Here is a 25,249-nt window from a genome sequence, read left to right as displayed (position 1 = left end):
TAAAAAAAAACACAAAAAAAGGAAAATGCTGTTACTTGCATCTTTGTATGTATTTATTACTCAGTGTAATAAATTGTATTTTCAATATAGTTGTCATTGTGATTTATTGTGATTTAGTTTGACTTATTTTTGTTGTCACTGCAACTTCTGCTAGAAGAAGTCACTTTTAAAGGAACTGAACAAACAATGTGCTGGCTTTCTAAATTATTGCACAAAGGTTACTTACTTACTTAAAAGCTACTCTGCATTATTTTTTCAAGGATAAGGGGAACTTTTTAGGATATTGTGGACATAGCAGAGAAATGGTTTGTGAAGGACACCATCTATGCAAACCTGGAACTGCCATCTCAATAGACAAGATAGTATATGACAGACCTGTGAAAAGTTTTAGACACTTGAAATGTTTAGATTTTTTCTGCAGTACCATCAGGGAGGTGTGTTAGTAGTTCATAAAGTTACCACAGCCAGAGTCATGAAGTGCTACCTTCAGTCACAAGTAGATCAAGGAAACCTGCACAGATGGCATGACCCCCACAGAGCCCTGATTTGAACATCATGATGTCAGTGTGTGAAAACATAAAAAGGCTGAAGACACTGAGACAGACTGACTCCACAATGAACTGTGGCACGTTCTCAAAAAAATACAACTGACATGCAAAGCACCTTAGAAAACTGTATGCAGACCAAAGACAATTGATGCTGTTTTAAAGGTCAATAATAGCCACACCAAAAAAGGATTCGCTATAACCTTTAGATGATTAGATGTTTTGCTCATTGGAGTGTACGTAGGGAATCGATTTTGTCAAGAGTGTGTATTTTCTTCCCTGCAAATTTCAAACTCAGTTCTTATCCAAAAGTAAACTGCATAGACAAAAAAAAAAACAAAAACAAAACACACACACACACACTCAGGACCTTAAAGACATTACTGTCCTCAGCAAAAACCCATTGAAACTGCTTTATTTTTTTTTTTTTAACATCAGTGTCTTTACTGCATGAAGTCATGCATGTTGTGTTGCCAGGCTTTAATTCATATTTGTCATTTTTACAAATTTCTACTGGATTGTGCTTTTGTTTATTTTTTTAAAGATACTACTACTACTACTACTACTACTACTAATAATAATAATAATAATGATTTTTAGACAATTTTTTTTTCTTTTAAAAATATATTATTATTTTTTGCACATTTTTGTCCCACTCGTCAGCTTTGATACCTTTCAATTTGAGGAACCTGGATTAATTGTTTTGGTGTTTACTGTCCGTACCATGAAGTTACATTATAAATAAGACCTGTTCTGCATTATTTTTAAAGATTTCAGTTGCGTTTCAGAGCCTTCAGGAGTCCTCTGCTCTGTCAGCTTTTGTCCCAACAGATGTTTCCACCTCTTCCCCTCCCCAACAGCCAATACAAACACAGAGTGAAAGTGACGGCCAATCACAGCTCCGTATTTTAGATCGTCTTCTGACCAATAGCGTTGCGGGCTGTGAACGTTACAGCAGCCAGCTATCTCTGCAGTGCAGTAGCCAACCAGCAACCAGCTAGCCAACCTGACTACTCACAGAGAAATATGGATGAAATAATGATACAAGTAAACGGGTAGGTTCATTCTTGTTCAGTGTTTGCTATCAGCGGTGTGCCGTTATTTAGCGTTTCCTATGCGGCCGTGTGCTATTGTTTCTCCCGCTGCTGCCCAGCTTGCCTCCGCTGTGCTTACAAACCTGTAATAAAGCAACTTAGCCAAACTCAGCGAGCTAGCTAACCAGTCCAGCTGCTTGTCAGTGGTAGCTGTAGCTACCCTGCTAGCTAGATAACTCACTAACTGAGCCAGGATCCTGCGGAGTTGACACGCAACTTTACCCGTTTGCAGCATCGCCTGTGCGGGCTGACACCGTGGCCAAAGCAGCTAATGTAGCTGCTGTTGTTATAAAACCGCTGCATGGCTAATTCTGTCTGCGTTACTTATGTTGTTGGTTTAGATAATTAGTTATCCAATCAAACCCGCCCAGCCGAGACGAGCTTGCACACACAGGACACACAGGTCATACAGCAGACACGCACGGATAGACACACAAGTGGATGCTAATGCGTAACACTGACACACTGGCTTTGTGTTTGTATTGGGTTATGTTTATGTTTTGCCATCTCTCGGATGCTGATGGATGTGAGGTCTTGCAGTAAGTGCATGTTTTTGGTTATACAACAGAAGTGAAGAGAGCACACCCCTGCGATTATCACTTAAATAAATAATAATTTTAAAATGCAGTCAATATTATATATTATTTCTAAGATGACAAGTATAGTATTTCCTCTTATGAACAATCAAAAGCAGATATTCAAGAAAGACTCAAAAGTAGAAACATCTGTAATCACTGACACAAGTTAGAAAACATGTTAACACTGAAACCAAATACAGTACATCTGTGAACTGTCCAGCCAATCTAACTGAATTATACTGATCATAAAATACTTCAGACCTGCAGAGGTCATCCTTCTTAAATGATGCTGCAGACAGTGCACTACTTTCCATATAAAACAGATGGCCAGGTACTTCAGACTTCAGGGTTCAGGGCTTATCAATAGAAATCAGAGGTCTATTACAGCTTCAGCTGTGTGAAGGACATTGCAATATATCTATGAATAATGTCCAAGACATTTTTTTTGCTTGCCCTTTAGCACAAAACTGCAAGATGGTTTGCTCAGATGTTCAGGTTCAGCTCAGATGGAGTCCAGCGTATTTGATGTGAACCTGACCAGCTTACCACAGTGAATGCACAGTCCTGACAGTGAAGCACTGAGGTGTGAGTGTGGTGGTATGGGGCAGTATAAGCACAAAGGTGTTCTGGAGGTGACATTTATAGGTGATACTATGAATGACTGTGAATTTACCAAAATACTGGCTGACAAGATGACTCCCAAACTGAGAGTTTCTAAAGAAGGAAAAAAGTGAAAACTATGACTGGTTCAAGTATGTTGCATGACTTGAATCCAGTAGAACACTTTTGGAGTGGTCTAAGGAGAAACACTGAGTAACACGACCCCTTTAGAAAAAAAGCAGCTGAAATTTTTTTGTTCTTTTGAGTTCCTCTCGTGGATCCTGTATTTTAAGTCTAGTAGTTCTACACTTTAAAAAAAAATAGTATCCTATTGTTCAACTTAGAAGTAGAGTCCTTACGATAAGGTCATATATTTTTGAATTATTTGCCATTTAGGTATTATTGCACAGGGTTGTACTCACTTCTGTTATGTACTTTATTACGTATGCATTATGCTGCAGCGTCTTACTTTCGCTGACTTTGTCATGCTTTTTCCTCTATTGCTGCAACATATGAGCAACACTTATGCCTGTTAACTTGAAGTTAGGAAAACAAGAAGTGTAATTCACAGTACTCTGTCTGACTGCTTTTCACTTCCCTTTTCCTTGGTCTCCAGCTGTCAGACTGACCCCCTCTGCATGGGCCCATAAACATGTCCACAGATGATAGTATCTCTGAGGATGTGTCCAGCTCAGGGGCCTTGAGCCATTGCCATGTCAGTGCCGATGGGGACGTGGGTAAGGAGAGCGAGGCCTCTTTGGTGTCCTCTGAGGGGACATCAGCCTCGGGGCTGGCCGTCTCAGAGGACAGACACACGACCTCCCAAACAACAGGAGGCACTGTGGAGTGCAGGCCCATGGACATCACACCAGCATGCAACAAGATCAGGTTCAGTAACTGTAAATACACTCCTGTACATGGAAGATAAAAAACAGAGATAAAATATAAAAGAATAATCTTTTTGATATAAATGTAGTTAACCCTCTGAAACCCAAGTAGTTGTCTGGATGTTCTCTCCTCCTGTCATGTTTTTCCTCACTGTTGGCTCATTTTTCACTGCAATAAAAGTCCTACACCTCTATGGAAACAGAACAACATGACTAGATGCACAGGGAACTCAGAAATGTCTTATGTGCAGTATAACAAAGTGATACCATCAATCATGAAAGGACAACATCAAAAGTAACATTTCTTTGATTATTTATTATTTAAAAAAACCCTGTAATCAACATGTATTACATTTTTCCAAGCCCCGGCAAGTGGCTTAATATACTAGACATATTTTACTATTTACATTTTTAGAACCTTCACACTACGCTGCACATCAGAAAAGGTATTTCACCATGTTGAATGTATCTTCCAACAACTTGCTCCTCTGTATACTGTCTTTGAGTCATGTTGCATTTATGTTATTGCTCAAGTATGTTTTATTTTCCTCAGTTTCTCTAATTTTTTTCAAACTTTTCTCTTCTCTCCCAGTCTTTTGCCGAAAACTGAGAATTTTTTAACGTGGCTGTTGGATGAAATTCATCAGGACTTTTCAGTTGCACTGAGGACTGCAGATTTTTTAGTTTTATGCAGAATCTGCTGAAAACATTTTATAATTTTTTTTTTAAATTTGCTATATCAAGAGTTTAAGCTCTGATTAGGTGGATGGATTGTGATGTAACTCTAAGTCACACATGAGACCATCAGAAAGTAAAAAATCTGACTTTTTTCTGTTTTTACATTTTCTGGCTCAGTGATCCTGTAAAGTTAGTGATTTTTAAAATGATAACACACCTTTCAAACCCGCTGGCAGGTTTTTGGGGTTCAGAGGGTTATTGTCAAACCTGTAGATGTAAACTTAAAATCTGTTTATGTATAATTTGTCCAACATTGTGTCCAATTTAAATCCAACTGTTTATATGAGTTTGAGCAGATGTAGGAGCCTTTATAATCTTTTTTTTTTTGTCATATTGAAGTTTGGTATTATTTTGTTGGAATCCAAATGCTGCACAGCTACATTTTCATCTAATGCTTTATAGAGACTGAAGAACCATGTATATATTTTACATGCAAAAGAGTACTGGAGTGTTAAACATTTAGACCATTTTCTTACAGGAGTCTGTGTCTGAGCACAGATGAAGCTTTCGAACAAGGAAAGAGCCTCCCATTCATCAACCCTAGCTCCCTTGAGACCCTTAGGGCTTTGGTGCAGGAGATCCAGAGCAGCGGAGAGACAGACCCTGAGATCTGGAAGGATTGCGAGGTGGGAAAACATCACAAGGCCTGCAAGACAATAGTTATTGTAGAGTGTGCAAACGAGAATGAAAGTACACGCTGATGACATGCAAAGTGAAGTTGGGGTTTGCTGCCGTGGCAGTTGTTCTTGTGCACTGCGTTTGGCAGCTGGCAGCCTCATTTCTGTGCTGTCACTTTTGCTTTTTGTGCGGATCACACCTGACAGCAAGATAGACACACACTTGCACACACATACACATTTACAGACCCCAGCACCCTACACAGCACCACAGTGCAGCTGATCTTTTCAGACTCAGGATGTGATTTGCAGGGAACAGACAACTGTGATGCGCTACAAAACAAAGACAATTTGCTGCAGCGTTCATCAGGCACGGGGCCTTTTAGTTCATATACCTGACTAAAACACACTCTTCTCATTCTTAGATGAATATATTGTCAAATCATTTGGGACATATCGCTGATTGATTGAAATTTGTATCACAATCGTTATGCACAGCTGCTTCATAGATATGTAAACATGATTGGTGTGCCTACAGTAATCTAGCAGAAATCTAAGTATTTTCCTGTTATTTCTGACCATTTTATAAGCTCTGGCCTTTGCTAAAAGGTCTTTGGGGATATAAAAAAATCCCCTATGCAGTAAAAATCCTGACACGTGAATGTGTGCTCATGCAAAATGGAAGAAAATGTGCTCTTTTTCTTAATGTACATCATGTCATGTCAAGTCCTCACTTTTCTTTTTCTCTCTCACTCAGTCACTCACTCAGTGTGTTTACATGCTCTTAATTAACCAGCTGATTTCACAGCTAGATTTCTCCTGGGGAAAGCTGATTTCATGGCCATACAGGGTAACAGGGAGGACATAGGCACATGCATACACAGAAATGCACAGAAATTGTGAATTCCAACTATAACATTTTGACTGAGCACAACTTGCTGTCTATTGTATTTAGCATGATAGCAGGGTTTACGTTCTAAGCTGCAGATGTGTGATATTTGTTGATTTTGTATGATGGGTTAATTCACAGTACTTGTTTTAGCCGTCTTTCCCGCATAGAACTCGCTGAACTATAAATTACAGTCATAACATCTTATTGGGATTATTTTGACAGATATTGGTATATGAGTATTGATTTTAGTGGGAATGTTAACTTGTTTTTACTTCAGGCCGTGGCATTGAACTGTTATCAAAAAAATTCAAGCTCCTGCCATGGATGTTTCACTTGGACATTTTGCAATTTTGATAATATTTTCATGAATTCTACAGGTTTATAAACGTCCCACAGCAGTGAAAATAAATTGGTAGAAACTGTGAAACTTAATGACAGTCACACCATCAAAGGAAGTTATTTTCTAACTGCAGAGTCTGCCCTCGCACTGTGACGCCACAGTCACAAACCAGTAGGCTTTGTCCCCTGCAGACATGCTTTAAAACATACTCTTGTTTGGCATAATAATTTTTTGTCTAGTTTTTTTTTTCTTTTTACAAAAAAGTTCAACCACCTTCAATCACCCCATCAAAAATTATAATTACAGTTGCTCCTTGTCCCTCACTGAAAAATCGTGAATCTGTGAATACGCTAATATATACATGCTGCAGGTGCCACTGGAGATTTCACATCGCACTTGTGTAAATTGCATATAGGATCACTTTAGGATTGAATCATGGATTTTCTGCATTAATGGGTAGCCTGGTTTCTTGCTTTCTTTTGGCCTTTGGTTCTTATGGTAGTTCAGGCCTTCGTTTGCCTCTGCAGCATAAAGACGAAAAGTCAGCTCCAAGGCAAATAAGGAATGTCAGCAAATATTGACAGTGATGAAAATGATGTGGCTCCACCCCAGCTGATTTACCACGGGTCAACGTCATGCTGTGAGTAATGATGGTTTGTTTTTTCTGCAACAGGGGCGATGGTTGCATCTGTTTCAGCTGGTTGAAAAGCAATACCAAGAGCAAATACTCGCTCAGCAAGAACAATACCAGTGCCAAATACAGGTAAGCCTGCATTTGTCTTCATGACCTTTGACATGTGCAGACTTACAATATTTGTTTATTAACTAAAATATGTGTTTGTTTTTTAGTTGATTCAGGATGAAATTAAGGCTCTGGTTCAGCTCCAGAACCGCCAGGCCAGTGTCCAGCCACACACCGAGTTCTCTCCAACTCCAGACACCAAAACTTCCACAATCACAAAAGACTATATTTTCCCCCTCATCTCCAGTGACTGCACAGTCCCCAAAAATGTGCCCAGTGACAATGACAGCCTGGCAGCCCCAGTCCACACTCCCTTTAGCTCCCCTTCACCTCCGCTCCCTAGGTCAGAGACCACCAACCAGGGGGAGGAGCGGGCGACCACAGTGCTCAGCAGTGGATACGGGACTCTGTCTGCCTGGGAAACTGGTTTGGAATCCGCTGTGACTCCAGGGGAAGATGAGGATGTTGGTCAAGGGTGCGTGAAGCATCATTGGTCCTCTACCTTCCAGGCTGATACAGACACAACTGTGATTGGGTGCCAGCAGGATTTTTCCAATGAGAGGAGTTTCATAGTGAATGAACCGAACCCATTAGTGTACCAGCAGAAAACCTCTGGGTACGTCTCAGTTCACACATGCTAATCATGATTCCTTGTAGGGTTTCTGTGGAGTTTGCCTATAAACACATTGCAACATATTGGGTGTACATACTTAAACTTGAATCCTTGTGCATGTATTCTAGTCAGACATAGTGAGTACCCACTCAAAGATAAACTGCCCCAAAGTACCACTAAAGATCTAAAACTCTACGGGGAAGCTTTAGGATCAAGTAGAATCATTTTTTAACCACTGACACTTAGTTCACTGCAAAATCAGATTACATGAGGAATTTAAAGAACAGCTGAACTTTTTGTGCATGTATGCGCGTTAACTGGCAGGCCATTCATCCCAACTTCTGTGATCTGCGATGTGTCTGCAAAAGTCCTCACTTAGATCTGTTTCTGGTCTGGAATTGGCCTTGAGTACATTTTGTGGTGGATTTTGAAGAGACCGCACTGTGTGCCAAAGAGTTATAAAACCAGACTAACTAGCAGGCTAACATGCTATTCAATGACTTTGGCTATTTTGACAGTTAAATTGTGTAAATTAGGGATGCAAATCTTGAACAATTTTCTTAACCAAGAGTTGATGGCGTTATCAGTCATTAATCAGTAGCACGATTTGAACATATCTGGCATTCCTCCATATGCTGATATGACTACATTTGACAATAAACACATTGAACAAGTTGCTGAAAGTGCACCGTGGTCATATGTGCCAGAAGACCACTAACGTACTGTCCTGGCTCACTACAACTCATCTTACTACTGCTTGCTCTGGCTAGCCCTAGGCATTAAACATCAGAGAAGACTTTGTCATGGTGGCTTTTCACTAGCTAAACCCCCACAATGCTCTCTGCTTGCCAAGACTAAATTGCCCCTAGATCTGCTCCTTGATCCACGACAGTATTCAACCATAAGACCCTCCAACTAGTGGCGCAACCAGGTATTACAGATAATTTACAATACAGTTTCTGACATGCATGTCCTTTTCCATGCACACTTTTGTTACTCTGCCTCATCGTGTAATATGTTTTTAATTTAGTTAATTTTATAAAACAATTAATCATTGACATTCCTAGTCTAAATGTATGATTAAAAAGAAACTTGCTTAACTAGTTTCAAACAAGCTAGCTGTAAGTGTGTGTTTATACCATTTTCTGTGCACATTTTGAAGTATCGTATTAGAAAAAGATAAAGGATGTAGTAAAAATAAAAACATAGAAGTACTTTGAATTCGTTAAAAGTGGTTTAGACTTCCTATAGATGGTTTTAAGCAGTTTCAAAAAGGAGTGAAACTAATGTTTTGAATTAGTTGTGAAGTAGTAGAGATTTAATTCTCCAGACTGAGAAACATGAAACTACTGAAACTCTGCCAATACCAGCTGACATGAAAGAAGAAGAACATTCCTGACTGAAAACAGTTCCTGAAGATTTCTCTCCATTTTTCTGTTAGAGATGGATACAATTTTGTTTGCTACTTCTTCTTCAACTGCTTTTGTTTCAGTCTTCTTTTGTTCTGTTTATCACAGCCAGGCGTAGTGGTGATTACAGTGTCACCTGCTGACAAAGCTACACAGCTTTGTTTAAAATTCAATGATTCTTTCAGTTTTTACAGTTTCTGGCTCTGATAAGTTGTGTGATTTTGGAGATTTTAAAACCAATAACATGCTTTTTAAACCCACCTGTGGGTTCTGGTGTTCTAAGGATTGTCAAATCTGGCAGAGACCATGTTCAGGCCTTTGTCTGTGAGATGATGTTTCCATTTACCCTGACCTGTTCTGTTGGCAGCACCAGCCAGCAGTTGACCTCCTGGGCCCAGAGGCAGAAACTCAGGCCGAAGAAGAGCAAAGCAGGACAACCTTCCCCCCAGATCCCAGAGTACGAGGATCCTCCTCGCAACCCCAGAGAGTCCCACAAACAAAACCCCCTGGAGAGCATGGACTCCCAGAACCAGGTACAACTCAGCACATGTTGACAGCTGCTCCTTTAGAACTAATCTGATTTTACAGGGATAATAAAAAATGGTAACACTGCCTGGTGTTTATCACTGCCCTGCATCTGTAGTATAGTGTAGTGTTTATGTTTTTAATGCATAAGTCTATTGTGGTTGTCCTGATTATATACCTACTGCTGGATTTAATCCACTCATCTCTATTGGGTTTCAGCATCGACCGGCTGGGCCGTCGTCCAGCTCCTTTCCCCTGAGGAGGAGCGATAGCCTGATGTCTGAGGCATCAGGTAACAATTCACCCTCTCAGACAAAACACTGAACAACAAGGCTTGACTTGTGTAAAAGTAAAACAAATAAACAATCAGGACTTGACAGTTTTTTTGAAAGATGGAGACAATCAGCTGGCACTGCTATGAGGACGTATCAGTTTGTTTATTCTTTCAAATGCCATATCTGTGTTTGTGTTTGCCTCAACCTTGCACAGCTGCCTGTTTGTCTGATTCATGTGGCCATGTAGCACATTGGATTCCCTGTGTTCACTAACTTTTGGTGGATGAACCTGAAACTACTTAAAACTATTGTACAATCACTGTCACTTCAAATCAGTGCTACTTGTATTGCACATTTAAAAGAATAGATGTCAAGCAAGAGTATTTTCCAACAGAGAAAGAAGGTTAGCTTTTTAAATTATTAAACAGGTTTAAATATTCAGAATAAAACCCTGCAATATTGTTTTTTTTTTTTACAATGTTTTTCTGTCTAATGTAAACATTAAGCTTGAGATCCTACAATTTCATACAGAAAACCCAACTTATCCAAAGTTTCTCGCTGTAGTCTGCTTCATTTTTTTTTATTTTGTCCTCTTATAGGGTTTCATTTACAGTTTTATCCATTTTATGTCATGCTTTACAAATTTTACAAGTTTGCAAAGTGCCTTTCAGGCATAAGAACAGAAAGAAATTGCTGTTTTAAAGAAAATGGTTGAAAATATAGAGAAGAAAAACTTACTAAACCTTTATTTATACCTACAATTATATTGACATAGTGGCCTTAATGAAAATATTGCCAAGCAAGGCATAAACAGAAGAGGTAGGTAAACAAATCTTAAAATTTGATAAATAAGTAGAGATAATAATTTTAAAAAAATGTTTATCAGCCATTTTTGTTTCCATTCATACATCTGAGACTGTTTACAATTGTCTTTGTACAAAAATGAGACTTATTGTGTGCAGACAGACATGATAATAATAGATTTTTCTATGATAATAGAAAAATATGATAATGGCACTGACAACTTTGGATATAGAAAATTATTTTGTTTCAGTATTTTCATTTTTCACTAAAATATTCTCATTATTATCAGTGGTCAACAAATAGAGACCTGTTTGCCAAATGCGGTCCTTGAGCAAAAACCTTAAGCTGAAGTTTATTTAGCAACTTATACATTCATTTTTCCACAAATCTATTGTAGACTGGAATGTAAATGCATGACTCATGTCAATAAACTTGACATTGTAATGTCTCAATACAGCCTGTTCTGTAGTCTCATTGTGCAACACAGAAAACACATTCAGTGTGTGAGTCACATGTGCTGCTGTAACTCTGATAAAAATGGCATCTGCCCTCGATTACAATCCTAGATCAAACTGTTTTATAAATCATTTTTATTCTGTAATAAAATAAAAAGCTAAAAAAAAGCAAGAACTGCAAGCTGACATGCCTACAGAACACTGACCCCTTTAATAAAACATGCTTAAAATATTGGCCCACACTTGAAATTTTGCTGGCCCTGGATCATGTGATGGTTTATCAATGTTAGCATTTTGTGTGGCTATTCAACCATAAAGTGACTGTTATTTTTGAATTTTCTTGTTGTCAACAAGTCCAATAAACAAGACCAAACAAAAGTAGCAATGCATCAGCTGGTGCCTCAGTACTTTCTTAGCTCTAAGCTTAATTGTGCCCATGTGCAGTCCAGAAATTGCACACTACTCTATTCAATGTACAGTATAAGCAGTTGATAATTTCAAACTATTGTGCAAATGATTAGATAAAACAATAACAGAGTCTTGTGTCTGTCTTAGGCCTCACCTACTGGCGTCTGAATGAGACTGAACTGTACCGCCCCCTGCCAGACAGCTTCGACAGCGGCGCTTACCTCCTTCTGCAAGAGGCGTCCATGAGTCTTGTGAGTAACGATGGAACATTTCACAGCGGCACCTGTGAATATCAGTGTGTTTAGTATTCCAGACCATGTTAGCAAGATATGAAGTGAACCACTGACACTGCTTAAGAAGAAAAAGACCTCTAAGACATGATGGGTCACCTGTACACATTTATATTTGAGCTAATGGTTTTAATGTCTGACCTCCGTCGCTTGCAGACTCCGTCTCAGGAGCCTCGGCTGTCTCTCAGAGAGATTTACCAGAACAAGCAGAAAGCGGACTGTAAGCGTTCAGACTGGGATGGCTCACTTACTTCCAGTCCTTCGTCACCACAGGTATGTCACATGACACGCTGGTACAGGTTTATTTCTTCTTAAGAGAAAATTGTGCAAGATGCTTATCTCACCCACTAACTCTGTCATCTTAAGATTGTAGAAGTCATCAGTAAACGAGAATTTTGTAAAAATAAAGGAACAATAAAACATTAATTTTATAAATGATCGTATATAAGAAACAGAAGGATAGTAAGGAAATAGAAGAATTATGCAGTAAATTTGGTAGCCAAGAATATTATTTATCAATCAATTACATTATTGTATATAATCAATCAATTATATTATTTATAATGTGCTTTTTGAACAAATCAAATGCAGGTGATTTAGAAACAACTGACAAAACATAGACTAATGCACACGCAAACAACAAAATGAAATAGATCAAAATAAGAGATTTGTAGTTAAGACAATAAAAGATAAATAAGAGATATTACAAAAAATAGCAATAAAAGTAAGATTATGAAATGTTACTCGAAACGTATTGATTGTAGCATAACAGTAAAATGTTATTGAAATAATTAAATAATGATAGGTAAAAAGGTATGAATACTAAAATCATTAAAATGACAAAACAATACATGAAAGCCAGACTAAACAAATGAGTTTTTAGTATGAAAATATCAATACTTTTAGATCTTCCTACAAATCTTGAAAGCTGTTGCAGTATATTATCTTTTTAAAATAAGGACCAAAAATCTAGCAGACTGTTTCATCTTACTGAGTCAATATATGCATAAAATAAGTCTGTTTCAAGGGTAATTCAAAGAGATTTTAAATGCCTACTCCACTATTACACTTTTTTCCTTTTATATGTTTTCATAATTATCTAATGTATGTGTTTCATTAAAATTATGTATTCATTTATACTTGCATCCTTAATGTATTATTTTAGTAGTCTTACTAGTTTATACCTTTATTTATTTGTATTTTATATAGTTAAAAATATATATTTTATCTTTCTTTTCTTGCATTCATTGCACATATGTAATATAGTCATAGTAGATTTAAAAATAAATAGATAAATTACTATAATGATGCCCGCTTTTCATGTCATGTTCTGTATTTTAAGCAAAGTTTGAGGAAAATTAAAAACTCTTTTTGCGTCAGGTGTTGACGTTGGACCCAGCGGCCAACATGCGGCAATCAGATCGCACCTCTGGCTTCACCTCGCCCTCCCACTTCAGCAGCCCCTCGTTCGCCGCTCAGCCCCACCTCTACCCCAGAGTCGGGACCCCTGTAACCCCTGACAGCATGGTGGAGTGCAGTCCCAATCCCGGAGACACTGACTGCATCTCTGATACCTCCAGTGTTTCTGCTGCTGGACTTTCCCCCTCTAACATGCACAGCTCATGGGGAATCGTGTCCCAGGCAGTCCTGTCTACCTCCCAGGAGAAGACCCAGCCCTCTCACAAAGCCAGCCAGCAGCGCAGATCCAGTGCCCCCTTAGCCAGCGAGGAAGAGGGCAGCCACACCCACACCAGCACCCTGAAGCCTTGTTCAGTCTCTGGTGCTTCTCTGCGGCCTGCCGTTGGTCCACACATGGAGAGAGCGTCATCACTAGAGGATCCCGTCGTCCTGTCTCTGTGAGTGAAACCTACATATGTAACAGCAGGACGCTCATGCTGAGAGTAGCTATTAAGTTAGCTGCTAAACTAATGAAGTGGTTTGCTTTGTTTTATAAATATTGCTCAAAATTATTACTCATATTTGCCTCTTATAGTTTGAACAATATACAACACTTCTATGGGAAAACAGAAAACCTTTCACTACAAGCAATACAGCTAGAATACCTGTTACACTACAGACAGAAATGCACATGAGGGATGGGTATCAGTCAGGTTTTAATGTTGCATATTCTGGTCTGGTACTCTCATTTTTCTTTTTTCTTTTTTTTTTAAGAGGAAAAATGAACAAATTCAGAGTGGCATTACCATTAATTTATTTTCAGTTTTTATTTTAAATTCCCTTTCTTTCGTGCTTCACTTTAAACATTTAAAGCAGGAGTTTTTACTGTGCAATATTAATAGTTTTCTTAAAGGTTTGGTGCACTTCTCCTCCCACCAAGATTCAGCTAAAGAAAGGGTGAAAATGAAATAAAACAGAGTTTGGCTGCAGCTCGACATGTCTAAATCCACCTGAGCTCTGAATGTTTTGAAACTGAATTTCTAAACGAATGTTCTTATGATGCTCTGACCATTTCATTTGAGTTTATAAATGCACCCATAGCCAAATGATCTGGCTCATGGTTACCTTTAATCATTACCACTAATAAAGTGTAAGTATAAATAAAGTGAATATATACAGGATATGAATAATGTGGCTCCCTGAAGACATCAAACATCTTCCAAACACTGTTATCACCTCAGCCACACTTGATATTTTCTACACACAGAAAGAGTCCATATTGTACAATAATGAAACACTCACGGATGTCATCAAATCTCTAAATGTAGCTTTTTTTTTTTTTTGTTATATCTATTTACATAATCACTCATTTTGGCCCCCAGGATAGTGGTTTAGCTGTTTTAATATTCTTTATTTCTCTTAATATGTACTAATTCAACCTAGAAAGTTTAATTTGTCTCCTTTACTTTTTTTTCAGACTAAGGCAGAACCTGAGAGAGAAGCACTCTCGACATGTGGCTGACCTGAAAGCTTATTATGAGTCTGAGATCCAAATCCTGCGAGACAAACTCAAACTCAGAGATCTGCCCCAGGATTTAGAGACGAGCAACCAGGCCCTCACAGAAAGGTTTGTCTGTGCTGTCTATATGTCTTTATGTTTAATTCGTTTATTACGATCATTATTTAGGGCTGCAAGGTGGCTCGGTGGCTAGCACCGTTGCCTCGCAGCTAGAAGGTTGCCGGTTCGCGTCCCAGTGAGGACACCTCTTTCTGCGTGGAGTTTGCATGTTCTCCCCGTGCAGCGTGGGTTCTCTCTGGGTTCTCCGGCTTCCTCCCACAGTCCAAAAACATGCTGAGGTTAATTGGTGATTCTAAATTGTCCGTAGGTGTGAATGTGAGTGTGCTTGTTTGTCTGTCTCTCTGTGTAGCCCTGTGATAGACTGGTGACCTGTCCAGGGTGTCCCCTGCCTTCACCCTGAGTCAGCTGGGATAGACTCCAGCCCCCCACGACCCTTTATTTTATTTTTTTATTTTTTCCAAGGTTGTAACAAGCTGCAATTTTATCCCAAAACAGAATACAAAATACAATTTGGTATTACACTATAATACAAAAAGAAAAAAGAAAAACACAAAAACAAACGGTATGAGCACTACTTAATTGCTTTTTCTGGAGCATTGGACCATATCTGACATTTGGTCCTCAGTAGGTTGGTTGTGAAATGTGGTTGAGAGCTTTTGAGAAAGCCGCTAAAAATTGGATCTCAACTATTGTTTCCTGTATTCAGAATTAACTTTTACATTTTGCATTTTTGCACTAACCAGTGCATTAACAATGATCAACCACTGCCAGCTGAAGTGAGTAACACTGATTGTCTTGTTACAATGGCAGCTGTCAGTGGGTGGGATATACAAGGCTACAAGTTAACAGTCAATTCTTGACGTTGATGTGGTGGAAGCAGGAAAAATGGGTGGAGTGAAGATCTGAGAGTCTTTGACAAACTGTGATGGCTAGATGACTGAATCAGAGCATCTCCAAGACAGCAAGGTGACAGAAACACCCCACAGTTGTTGCTGGTATGCAGTGGTTACGAGAAGTGAACTGGAGACAGGGTCATGGAGGCCCAAGGTTCATTGATGCTGGTGAAGAGCGAAGGCTGTGGCCTGTGTGGTTCAGTTTTACAGAAGAGCTCCCAAAACACAAACTGCTGAAATCCTCAATGCGATGTGATAGAAAGGTGTCAGAACACACAGAACATCACAGTTTGCTGTGTATGGATCCGTGTAGCTGCAAACCGGTCAGAGTGTCCACACTGACCTTTTCTACTGCCAGATGCTCCTCCGGTGGATATCAGAACTGGAACCTGGAGGAAGAAGGTGGACTGTCTAAAGAATCACGTTTTCTTTTTCATCATGTGGACTGAGGGAGTCGGTTACTCAGGGATGAGATGGCAGCAGGATGCAGTATGGACAAGCCAGTGGAGCCAGTGGAGGCAGTGTGATGCTAGCTGATGTTCTACTGGGAAACGCTGCATCCTGCATTCATGTGGTTGTTACTTTGACACGTAGACATTGCTGCAGACCACTAGCATGCCTTCATGGCAGCAGTATTCCCTGATGGCCTCTTTCAGCCGGGTAATGCTCTGAGACAGTTGAAGAACATGACAAAGAAGATGACAGACATTCTCCAAATATCAATCTGATTGCACATCTCTGCGATGTCCTGGAAAAACCATCTGATTCACCGAGGCCCAACTACCAGAATCCAGAGGATGTGCTGCTAATGTCTCGGTGTCTGATAATATTAAACATCTTCATATTTCTGTGGAGTTCAGTCCTCGAGGGGTAAGAGCTGTTAAAGGATAAGCTACACAAAATTAGGCGGTTTTAGTTTTAGTCTAGTTTTAACAGAAGCACCATAATGGGTAATCCATTTAGCTTGACACAAGTTGGCAAAGGTCTGATTGAAACATTTAAATTATGTTGAAATTACCAGGAAACATGCGCAACTCCCCTTGATTTTTACGATACAAATGATTATTGGGATCCCACATTTCTCCTGTTACTTCTGTTTGGATTAGTTTAATTTACTTTGTTGTTGTTCTTGTGCAGGTGCAAACATCTAGAAAACGCTCTGGCTGAGGCCACGGGCCGGATTCAAGAACTGGAGGCAACAAACAGCTCGCTGGAGAAAAAACTGGTATCAGTCCTCACTTTGTTTTACATTCTTTCTAATAATTAGTCTTGATAAAGCAAATGGCATGTTTTATGTTATTTCAGGTGTGCATGTCTTTATATTGATATAAGGGTATTTTGATTCTCATTGTCTGTTCTCATGTTCACTTAGCTATACTCACAGGTCTTAAAGATGTCCGACAAGTCATTAGAGTGGGAGATTTGAGTTGATGAGGTCTTAATGTAAACCTAAGAGTCTTTGTGTGGGTCATTGTAAGGGTGTACAATGTTGAAAAAGTAATAAGTGACATTAACAAATAAAAAGTGTCACTTAAATGACGCCAGCTATACAAGAACAGCTTTTTATTTTCTAAATTTGCGGCTTTGATGCAACTTCCAATAACATTAATTCTTCCAGGTTAATTTATGTCTCTTGAGGTCTTAAATTTCTTTTTATTTGTTTTAGGACAGACTATTTAAATTATTAAACGCAGCCTTCTAATACCTGCAAACACAGGAGGGTATATTGCATGGACCTCATTTGTTATGGAGAGCTTTTTAAGATGCCACTTCATCAAGGGTGTTTTCTTCAGCTTACTTCTTCTTTACGATGTTAATCATATAAAGGTAAAAACCAATTAACCTTCATTTTGATGTGACTTTTGGTTATTAGGCAGAGTGGCCAGAGCGCTATGCCGTGGCGGGTGCCACTGTGAAGTCCTTGCAGCAGCGACTGGAAGAAAGCAAACGTTTGGGCAAAGAGAAGGACACCCTGGTAGCTCGTTTGAAAACGCGTGTACGGCAGCTGGAGGAGGCGGCCCAGAAGGCCTGCAGGGAGGCAGACGAGAAAGAAGCCAGGAGAGAGAGAGAGTACAAGATGCTGCAGGATGTGAGTCTGACGGAGAATATGATAAGATGGGGATATCATAAGTACATCTAGAAAGTCATACAGAATAGAATCAACGATTTTTGTTGTCAATTTCTCTTTGTATCCAGGACATACAGAGGAACCGAAAAGATGTTTGTCTCTCACCTTTGTATTAGTGCCATACAAGGATCATAATACAGTATGAATAAAATGAGATATTTAAAAATTAACCTTTGTACACTGGTTGTAGTGTAATATAGTGACAGCTTATTGAGGTGATGGTAGTGCAAATGGTTCAGTCAGTGAAGAAATCATCTCTAAACTCTTCTTATTCACTGGAGCCTCATTAGTGTCAATATTTGTTTGCTTACTAGCAAAGTGAATTGCTCAAATTAGATTTAGTTTATAAAATATTTGTTTCCGTTGTTAGCTGATCTAATCAGGGACTGGGGAATATATGATTTTATGTTATTACCACTGAGAAGGTGTGTAAGAGTTTTGTCTATTCAACGATAAACCCGTCGGATCCATCCGATCACTAGCTGCTTTGATTCTGATCTTACTAAGTAGTTTGGAAATCGGCCAAATGTGACTGATCTGCTTTGCATATGAACTCTTTACTTAATGTGAAACCAGAAGAGATGACAGTACCATTCACACGACCAGAGTTTAACTGAATGTACTGTGGTGTATTTCCTGCTGCTTGTGTGATCACATTGTTTTGAAACGCTCGAACAAGCAGTGTTAGATTTTGTTACGCAATTCTCAAAACTCATTTAAGTGAACTGCAATACAGAGTTTGCTTTCTTGTTATTGGGGACCCTTCCAGCAGTGTCACTCCCACAGCCATGAAATTTGGGGAGGAGACAGACAAAAGTTTCCAGCAGATCCAAATGATTGAATGGCTCCAGCAAAGGCTCATGTTGTACCTACTGGTCCTTGAAAATGGAAGAAAGACACTGGTTCTTGATATCACGGATTCAAATACTGAATGTCTTCACTTGCGTTGGTGTGTGTCTCTTTCATAAGTCACAGCAGACTTTTTGCTGCACTTGCATTCCACATGTTGTTGCTATACTAAAGTATTTCGTTCTTGTTACATTCATAATAACATATTTGTTCCATTATGCATTTATGAAGGTTTTACATTAGAGAAAAAGGTGTCAGGTTGGTGCAAGTTTAGCTATCAGAGCGAGAGAGAAAAAAGTCCAGCTGGGGCATCCCTGTTCTATTTCACCTTACTTTCTGTCAACAGTGATATCGGCCTTCATGATTTAGCTCTGTGTGTCTTTGTTTTCTCAGCTACTTGGAGAATATGACTCGCTTATGAAGGAGCACGAGGGAATGAAGGTGATTTACACACAACATCTTAACAAAATCACTCCTCTAGCTGTCTTGTCTTCATTTTTCCTAATACAGTTTTGACATTTTTGTTATTTACAGAACAACTTGGTATCAACAGAGAACAAACTGGTCGATGCCAATGATAAGATATCTGAGTTGAAGAGGTGAGTGGATTGATTGTAAAGTAACCCAACACAAGCTGGTGGATGTTTTCACTAGATCTGTATGTGTTCTGTGTGTGTTCTGCTATTTGTTTAAATATCACTTTACGTTCTTATTAAAATACTGTTTCACTTTTGTTCTCCAACTATGAAGAATGGAGGATGGAAGATGGATTAGCCAAATTAAAAATGTGCCTACCAGCACTTCTAAAGCTAACTAGCTAATTGATTTGTTTAATGTAAGGAGGTATATGTACTGTACAGTTTTCAGAGTAGTATTGATTAGCTCATCTAACTACCTGCGAAAATGGGATGTTTTTGAATAATTCAGTACACAGCAACGGTTCCAAACTACTAACTACATGTAAACAGTCAATGCTGCCTTTCTGGGTCGTTGTATTTACATAGAGAGCTCATAGCAGTGGTGACACCATGGGTATTCTCCCCTAAGACAATGAGTCAAACATTTACTTTCCTGCACTTTGGTGAATCTTAATGCACCAATGTGTGCCTTTTCTACATCACTTTAAATTGGAAATGTCTTTGTTTATGTAAAGAAAATTCAGATTGAAAATGGAATATAAATGTATCTAAGTCCACAAAAGATTGAGTGGTTGTATTAAATATAATAATTCCTATTTAGTGGGTATAAAAAGAGCAAGTGCTGCAGGAAAAAGACCCTTGCATTGTTTTTCAGAATAAGTAAATTATACATATTGAGGAGAATGTGTCCCCTTGCGCCCCTTTAAAATCTACACCCAGATGTGGTTTCATAGCTGTAGTGTAGTTATTAGCCTGAGGCTGTTGCTGTCACAGTGCCCCAGGCTGGTTCCAGCAATTTATTTAAAGAGCTGCAACGGAGTGTGGCAGACAGTAGGGAGACGGAGAAGAGAGGATTAATTAATAAAGCCTAATGATGTGCCCTGCACTATTGACAGTAGATAATAGCACTGGCCTCTGACGCTACACAGCAACTTTCCTTTGCAGTTTCAGCTGTTCTTGCAAATTGGCACCAATGGAAGCAGCACATGGACTCTGTATTGATAAAGTCTGTCGAGTCAAATTACTGAATTCATGGACAGATGGCAGATGCAGCTCGCACAACATCAATATATGTGTCTTAGAAGGATTTAAGCGGGCAGGCAAGGAAGTAAAAAGATGTAGATGTCCAGAGTCCTGTAAGTGTGTAAAGAGCCCATAGCAAAGTAGAAGAGAAGTTACCATGATGCACAAGTAAACCTGACAAACTGTACATTTACTGAATGCACAGGGGGTGTCAGTCAAGCCTGTTCTTTTTTTTTTTGGAGACTAAGTTGATAGAAAAGGGTGTAAACTGCAGCAAGAATGTTTGCAGCTTAAGGCTGTAATGGAGTCACACAGAGAGTGCAGAAAACCTACAAGAGATGTCGCTGAGGCCTGTCAAAGTGAAACAAGAGGTGCAAATTAGAGCCAGATGATGATAACTGAGAGAATATTTATGGCACAGGAAAAAAAAATGTTGAGATTAAGGTCGGCTTTAAGTCATGTTCTCTGTACAGAAGCAATGAGGCAAACTGACTTATGAGAAAAAACACATCAGGACGATTGACTTTAACTTAAACTGCATAGTTTTTTTTTAGGGATGCAAACAATTTTTCAATCGATAATTGATTCATTGTTCAAACAAATGAAGTCGAGCAAACATTTCTCCATAAAGGCATTTTTAACCATTTAGCATTCCTGTAAATCGACTTGTTACAAGCCACATAAGCATTTTGTTTATTTTTTTAAGAGTTAAGATGATTTGAACTAGTGTCTCAGAGGAGGTTAGTCCTTTGGCAATGTTTCATCATGATTGCCTTGACTTCAGGTTCTTTGAAAAAAAATGCAAAGGTCGTACATATTTCCTTATTTTTTCAGTCTCTCCGATTGTAGAAAAAAAAAAAAAAACAACAACAACTTCTGACTTAACATACGATCCATATACAGACCTAATATTAAATATTTAATTTGTTTAATTGGCTAATCCAGCCATCCATCCACCTGCTTATCAAGGTCCAGGTTGCGTTTAGTTCATTAGTTCTTCTAATTCTTATTAACCGAGCTGCGGTTAACAATTCTTTTCGTCATGGATTAATCCTTTGGTTTAGTGGTCGACAGATTTGGATTTTTCAGAGGCGGATATTTAGAGAGCAGGATGTCTAATTGCCAATACATAATGTACACTTTACATATATTCTACCTGTCATTAGCGGGTCTTCTCCATTAACCAGATATGGGCATGTTCAGTGCTAATATAACTAGCAAATCAATTTTATGTATTGCACAGAGGAATAGTATAAACAGAAACAGGTACGGTTCACTAAAAACAGCTACAGGCAATAGACATGGGCCCTGGTTTATGATGAGAGCTCCATCAGTCAGCAAGGTGAACACCTTCACCTTTGCTGTGGAAAAACACTAACACTGAGCCAGTATGGCGTCTTGTGACTCCCTCTTGGAAAACCTCTACTGTATGCCAACCTCCCTGTAGTGCCTGCCTCTGTCATTTCACTGTGTGTTTGTGGATCTTAACCCTCTGATCCCCAAGTAGTTTCTGGGTGGTTTTGCTCACATTTTTATATATTGTGGACCCATTCTTCACTACGTTATGAAGTCCTGCACCTCTTTGGAAGCTGAACTTGAGGATAAGTGTCAAGTGTCCACGAGTGTTACCAGTACAAAAAAAAAGTCGTCTGCGCAGTATAACAAAATTGTAATGCCATAAATCATGAATATAAAACAAATGTTGAATGTTTTTGAGTATTTGCATTACAAAATCTGCAAAGACAAAAAAAAACTTAAATCAACATATGCAACATTTTTCCACACGCCCACAGGTGTTACTAATATTGGGAAGAAATGCAGGCCACACATGCTATAGACTGTTTCACTAGGCCTAATTACATTTTTACAACCTCTACAAACAAACTAGGCATTCTTAACACCACTGTGCACCACTGTGACCGAGTCTTGTAGAATTTATTTTGATAAACATTAAATTTAAACTTATTTAAAACCTATATTACACATCATATGTTCAGAATGTTGAAAACATGACAATTGTTTCTTTTCTGAGAAAGAAAGCGGGTCTTTTAAACCTTTCGACTGGTTTGTGGGTTCAGAGGGTTTAACAATGTTGAATTAGCTTATTTAACGTGTGTTTGTGTGTGTTTGTATTTGAACCTCTTAGAGTGATCTCCAAACTGGAGTCCCAGGTGAAGCAGCTGGAGCATGAGAACCAGGCCAGGGCCCGCTATGCCTCGCACTGTAACACTCAACCTTCGGGGGCTGGGTAAGCACAGCAAGCACGTCAGACATCAGAAGAATTTGAAGGATCCTCTACTAACACATAGACCCGACACAGGAAGGTTTTAAACGTATTGCAACCTGTCTTATCATGTCCTATCATTTGAAGTTCTATTTTTATCAGTATGATGTTTGAAGGTTCATAGCAAATGATGCCTGCTAAATGCTAAAATTCTTCTTCAACTTCAACTTCATTTACATAGTATCTTTCATACAAACATGCAGACCAAAGTGCTTTACATATCAAGATTAAAACAGCATTGACAACAACAATAATACAAAGAATGTTGAAAACTCCACACAACTCGGTTAAATGGTTATTGGAAAGCATGAATCAGTGAATTAACACAAGCAAATTTCCAAGTCATTGATTATCCCTTGGAGTATGGTAAATCCATCATTTATAAAGAAAGGATTATGGCACATACATAAATCTGCCCAGAGCAGACTGTCCTCAAAAACTGAGTGACCGAGCAAGAAAGTGACTACTGTGGGAGGAAACCAAGACACCTATGACTCCTCTGAAAAACCTTCTCCTGCTGAGATGGGAGAGACTGTGCCTACAACAGCTGTTGCCTGTTCGAAAGGCACTGTTGAAAAATGCTAATAGCTTATATTAATCTCAGCTAGATTTACCACAAGTTATGTGATAGACTCTAAGGTCAAGTGGGAGAAGATTCTATGGTCTGATGAGACCAAAATTTTACTTTTTGCCATCAGACTAGAGACTGCACATCATCACAAACATACCATCCCCACCGTAAAGCATGGTGGTGGCTTGTAAAGGTCAAGGGAAAATGAATGCACCAAAGTTAAGGGAAATCCTGCAGGACAACCTGATGCAGTCTGCAGGTGAACTACCACCTGGAAGAAGATTTGTTTTCCAGCAACACAATGACCAGAAGCATACAGCCAAAAAGCTACACAGAAATGGTTTAAAGACAACAAGGTGAATGTTCTGGAGTGGCCGAGTGAGAACACAGACCTCAATCCAATTGAAAATTTGTGTCTGGACTTGAAAGAGCTCTTCACACATGATCCCTGTGCAACCTGACAGAGCTTTAGCAGTTTTGCAAAGAAGAATGAGGTGAAATTGAAGTGTCCAGCTGTGCAAGACTTATTAAGATTAATCCACACAGACTCAATGCTGTAATGGCAGCCAAAGGTGCATTTACTAAATTCTGGCTTGAAGACTTATGCGATCACTAATTTTCCATTTGTTATATTTATTAATTGACAGTATTTTGCAGAAATCAGGTTTTACGTTGACATGAAAGAGTCTCTTTTGTAAATGGCAAATTAAACTGAGCAGGATTCAGTGCTGGAGGGAAACGTTCCAAGGGCACTGAGGACTTTTTATAGGCATCGTGGATAAATAACATTTAATTAAAAGTAACAAATTAAAAGTAATGAGTAAAAGAAAAGAAACACTACAGATAAAATAATTTAAAGATTTTTTTTTCATAATACTAAATTTAGCGCATTACGCCTAATTAAAAAGCAAATTTTAGGGCGCCCGTATAGCTCACCTGGTTGAGCGGGTGACCCATGAACAGGGGCTACAGTCCCCAACGCAGCGGTTGTGAGTTCGAGTCCCGCTCATGACCCTTTGCTGCAGGTCTCTCCCTCATTCTTCTCCCCCCTTTCCTGTCTCTCTCCACTGCTCTAAATAAAGGCAAAAGCCCAAAAAAATATATTTAAAAAAAAAAAGCAAGTTTTAAGATAAGATTTTTTTTTTCTTTCAAAAAATATGAGGAGAACATGCTATTATTTTGATCACCTAGGATAATATAATCCTTTTTAACATGTCCACAGTCTTTTCCACCATCCGGACCTGCTGCTGTCGCCCACAAAATGCAAGGCAGAACCTGACGTCACCCGCAGGAGGTCACCCTGTCCTGTGTCTGACCAGCTGAGCAGTGGCAGAAAATCACAATACCCTCAAACTAGCCAAGCAAGCATCCACAAGAGGTCACCGTATCCATCAAATGATCAATCATCAGGAACTGGAAGCTCTGTGGATGCCTCTTCAGCCGGCGGGAGCTGGAGGTGGGTTTTCATTTTTGTGGTTATGTTTTTTTTAGACACATTCAGTTGTCAGTGGTTTATTTGCTATTATTGTTCTGCAGGTGTGCATCTCCTCCTGAGTGTGAGCAGCTTCTGCCTCAGACTAGACACCAGGAGGTGAGCGTTGGCCAGGCCGGCCGAAGAGATGGGTCCAGTCCCCTGACACCCATGATGAGAGCCCTGATCGAGCTGGAGGACACCAGAGCCACAGAGAGCCGGGCTCCCTGTAAGAAAAGCTGCTCCACCCACATTCATTCACCAGGACAACTTTACACTGAGCAATTTTCGGATGTCTGAGGCGTAAGCTGATGGTTGCGAGAGAAACATTTGTTAGTATATCTCGAAAGCAAACTTTAGACAGTGAAACAGTTGCTATAGCACACATCTACAAACAAGCCCATTATAATACAATATTAAATTGGGCAGAACACGCTGGCTGGCATGTCATACATCCCAAAAAAGCTGTTTCTGGGACTCCAGCAAAGCAGAAAACCCGGCATAGCTGCATTGTCAGAACACAAGAATGTCACGGGTGAATGATATGAGCTGATAAAGTGGGAGGTCTGGGGATCCTCGCTATGTTGGCAATTTAAATTACCT

The 25,249-nt window shown here is 39.2% G+C and overlaps 1 protein-coding gene across 1 annotated transcript in view; it reads left to right on the top strand.

The window, feature by feature from the left end:
- mphosph9 (M-phase phosphoprotein 9) overlaps window positions 1-25,249 on the top strand; it is a 44,027-nt gene that overhangs the window by 6,570 nt on the left and 12,208 nt on the right. Inside the window, exons 2-19 of the mRNA XM_008298592.1 lie at window positions 1,504-1,600; window positions 3,434-3,705; window positions 4,921-5,068; window positions 6,965-7,054; window positions 7,141-7,649; window positions 9,423-9,588; window positions 9,800-9,872; window positions 11,670-11,773; window positions 11,969-12,085; window positions 13,193-13,668; window positions 14,688-14,837; window positions 16,820-16,907; window positions 17,556-17,771; window positions 19,053-19,100; window positions 19,194-19,258; window positions 22,467-22,568; window positions 24,398-24,631; window positions 24,712-24,875. Coding sequence (XP_008296814.1) covers window positions 3,470-3,705; window positions 4,921-5,068; window positions 6,965-7,054; window positions 7,141-7,649; window positions 9,423-9,588; window positions 9,800-9,872; window positions 11,670-11,773; window positions 11,969-12,085; window positions 13,193-13,668; window positions 14,688-14,837; window positions 16,820-16,907; window positions 17,556-17,771; window positions 19,053-19,100; window positions 19,194-19,258; window positions 22,467-22,568; window positions 24,398-24,631; window positions 24,712-24,875 — 2,986 coding nt within the window. The 5' untranslated portion in view covers window positions 1,504-1,600; window positions 3,434-3,469. The remainder of the gene's footprint in view (window positions 1-1,503; window positions 1,601-3,433; window positions 3,706-4,920; window positions 5,069-6,964; window positions 7,055-7,140; window positions 7,650-9,422; window positions 9,589-9,799; window positions 9,873-11,669; window positions 11,774-11,968; window positions 12,086-13,192; window positions 13,669-14,687; window positions 14,838-16,819; window positions 16,908-17,555; window positions 17,772-19,052; window positions 19,101-19,193; window positions 19,259-22,466; window positions 22,569-24,397; window positions 24,632-24,711; window positions 24,876-25,249) is intronic.

The sequence above is a fragment of the Stegastes partitus genome, unplaced genomic scaffold, assembly GCF_000690725.1.
Source record: "Stegastes partitus isolate 25-593 unplaced genomic scaffold, Stegastes_partitus-1.0.2 Scaffold1330, whole genome shotgun sequence".
In the NCBI taxonomy this organism is placed as follows: domain Eukaryota; kingdom Metazoa; phylum Chordata; class Actinopteri; family Pomacentridae; genus Stegastes; species Stegastes partitus.
Note: the sequence above shows the minus strand (reverse complement) of the source record. Positions and strands in the feature narration are given on the sequence as shown.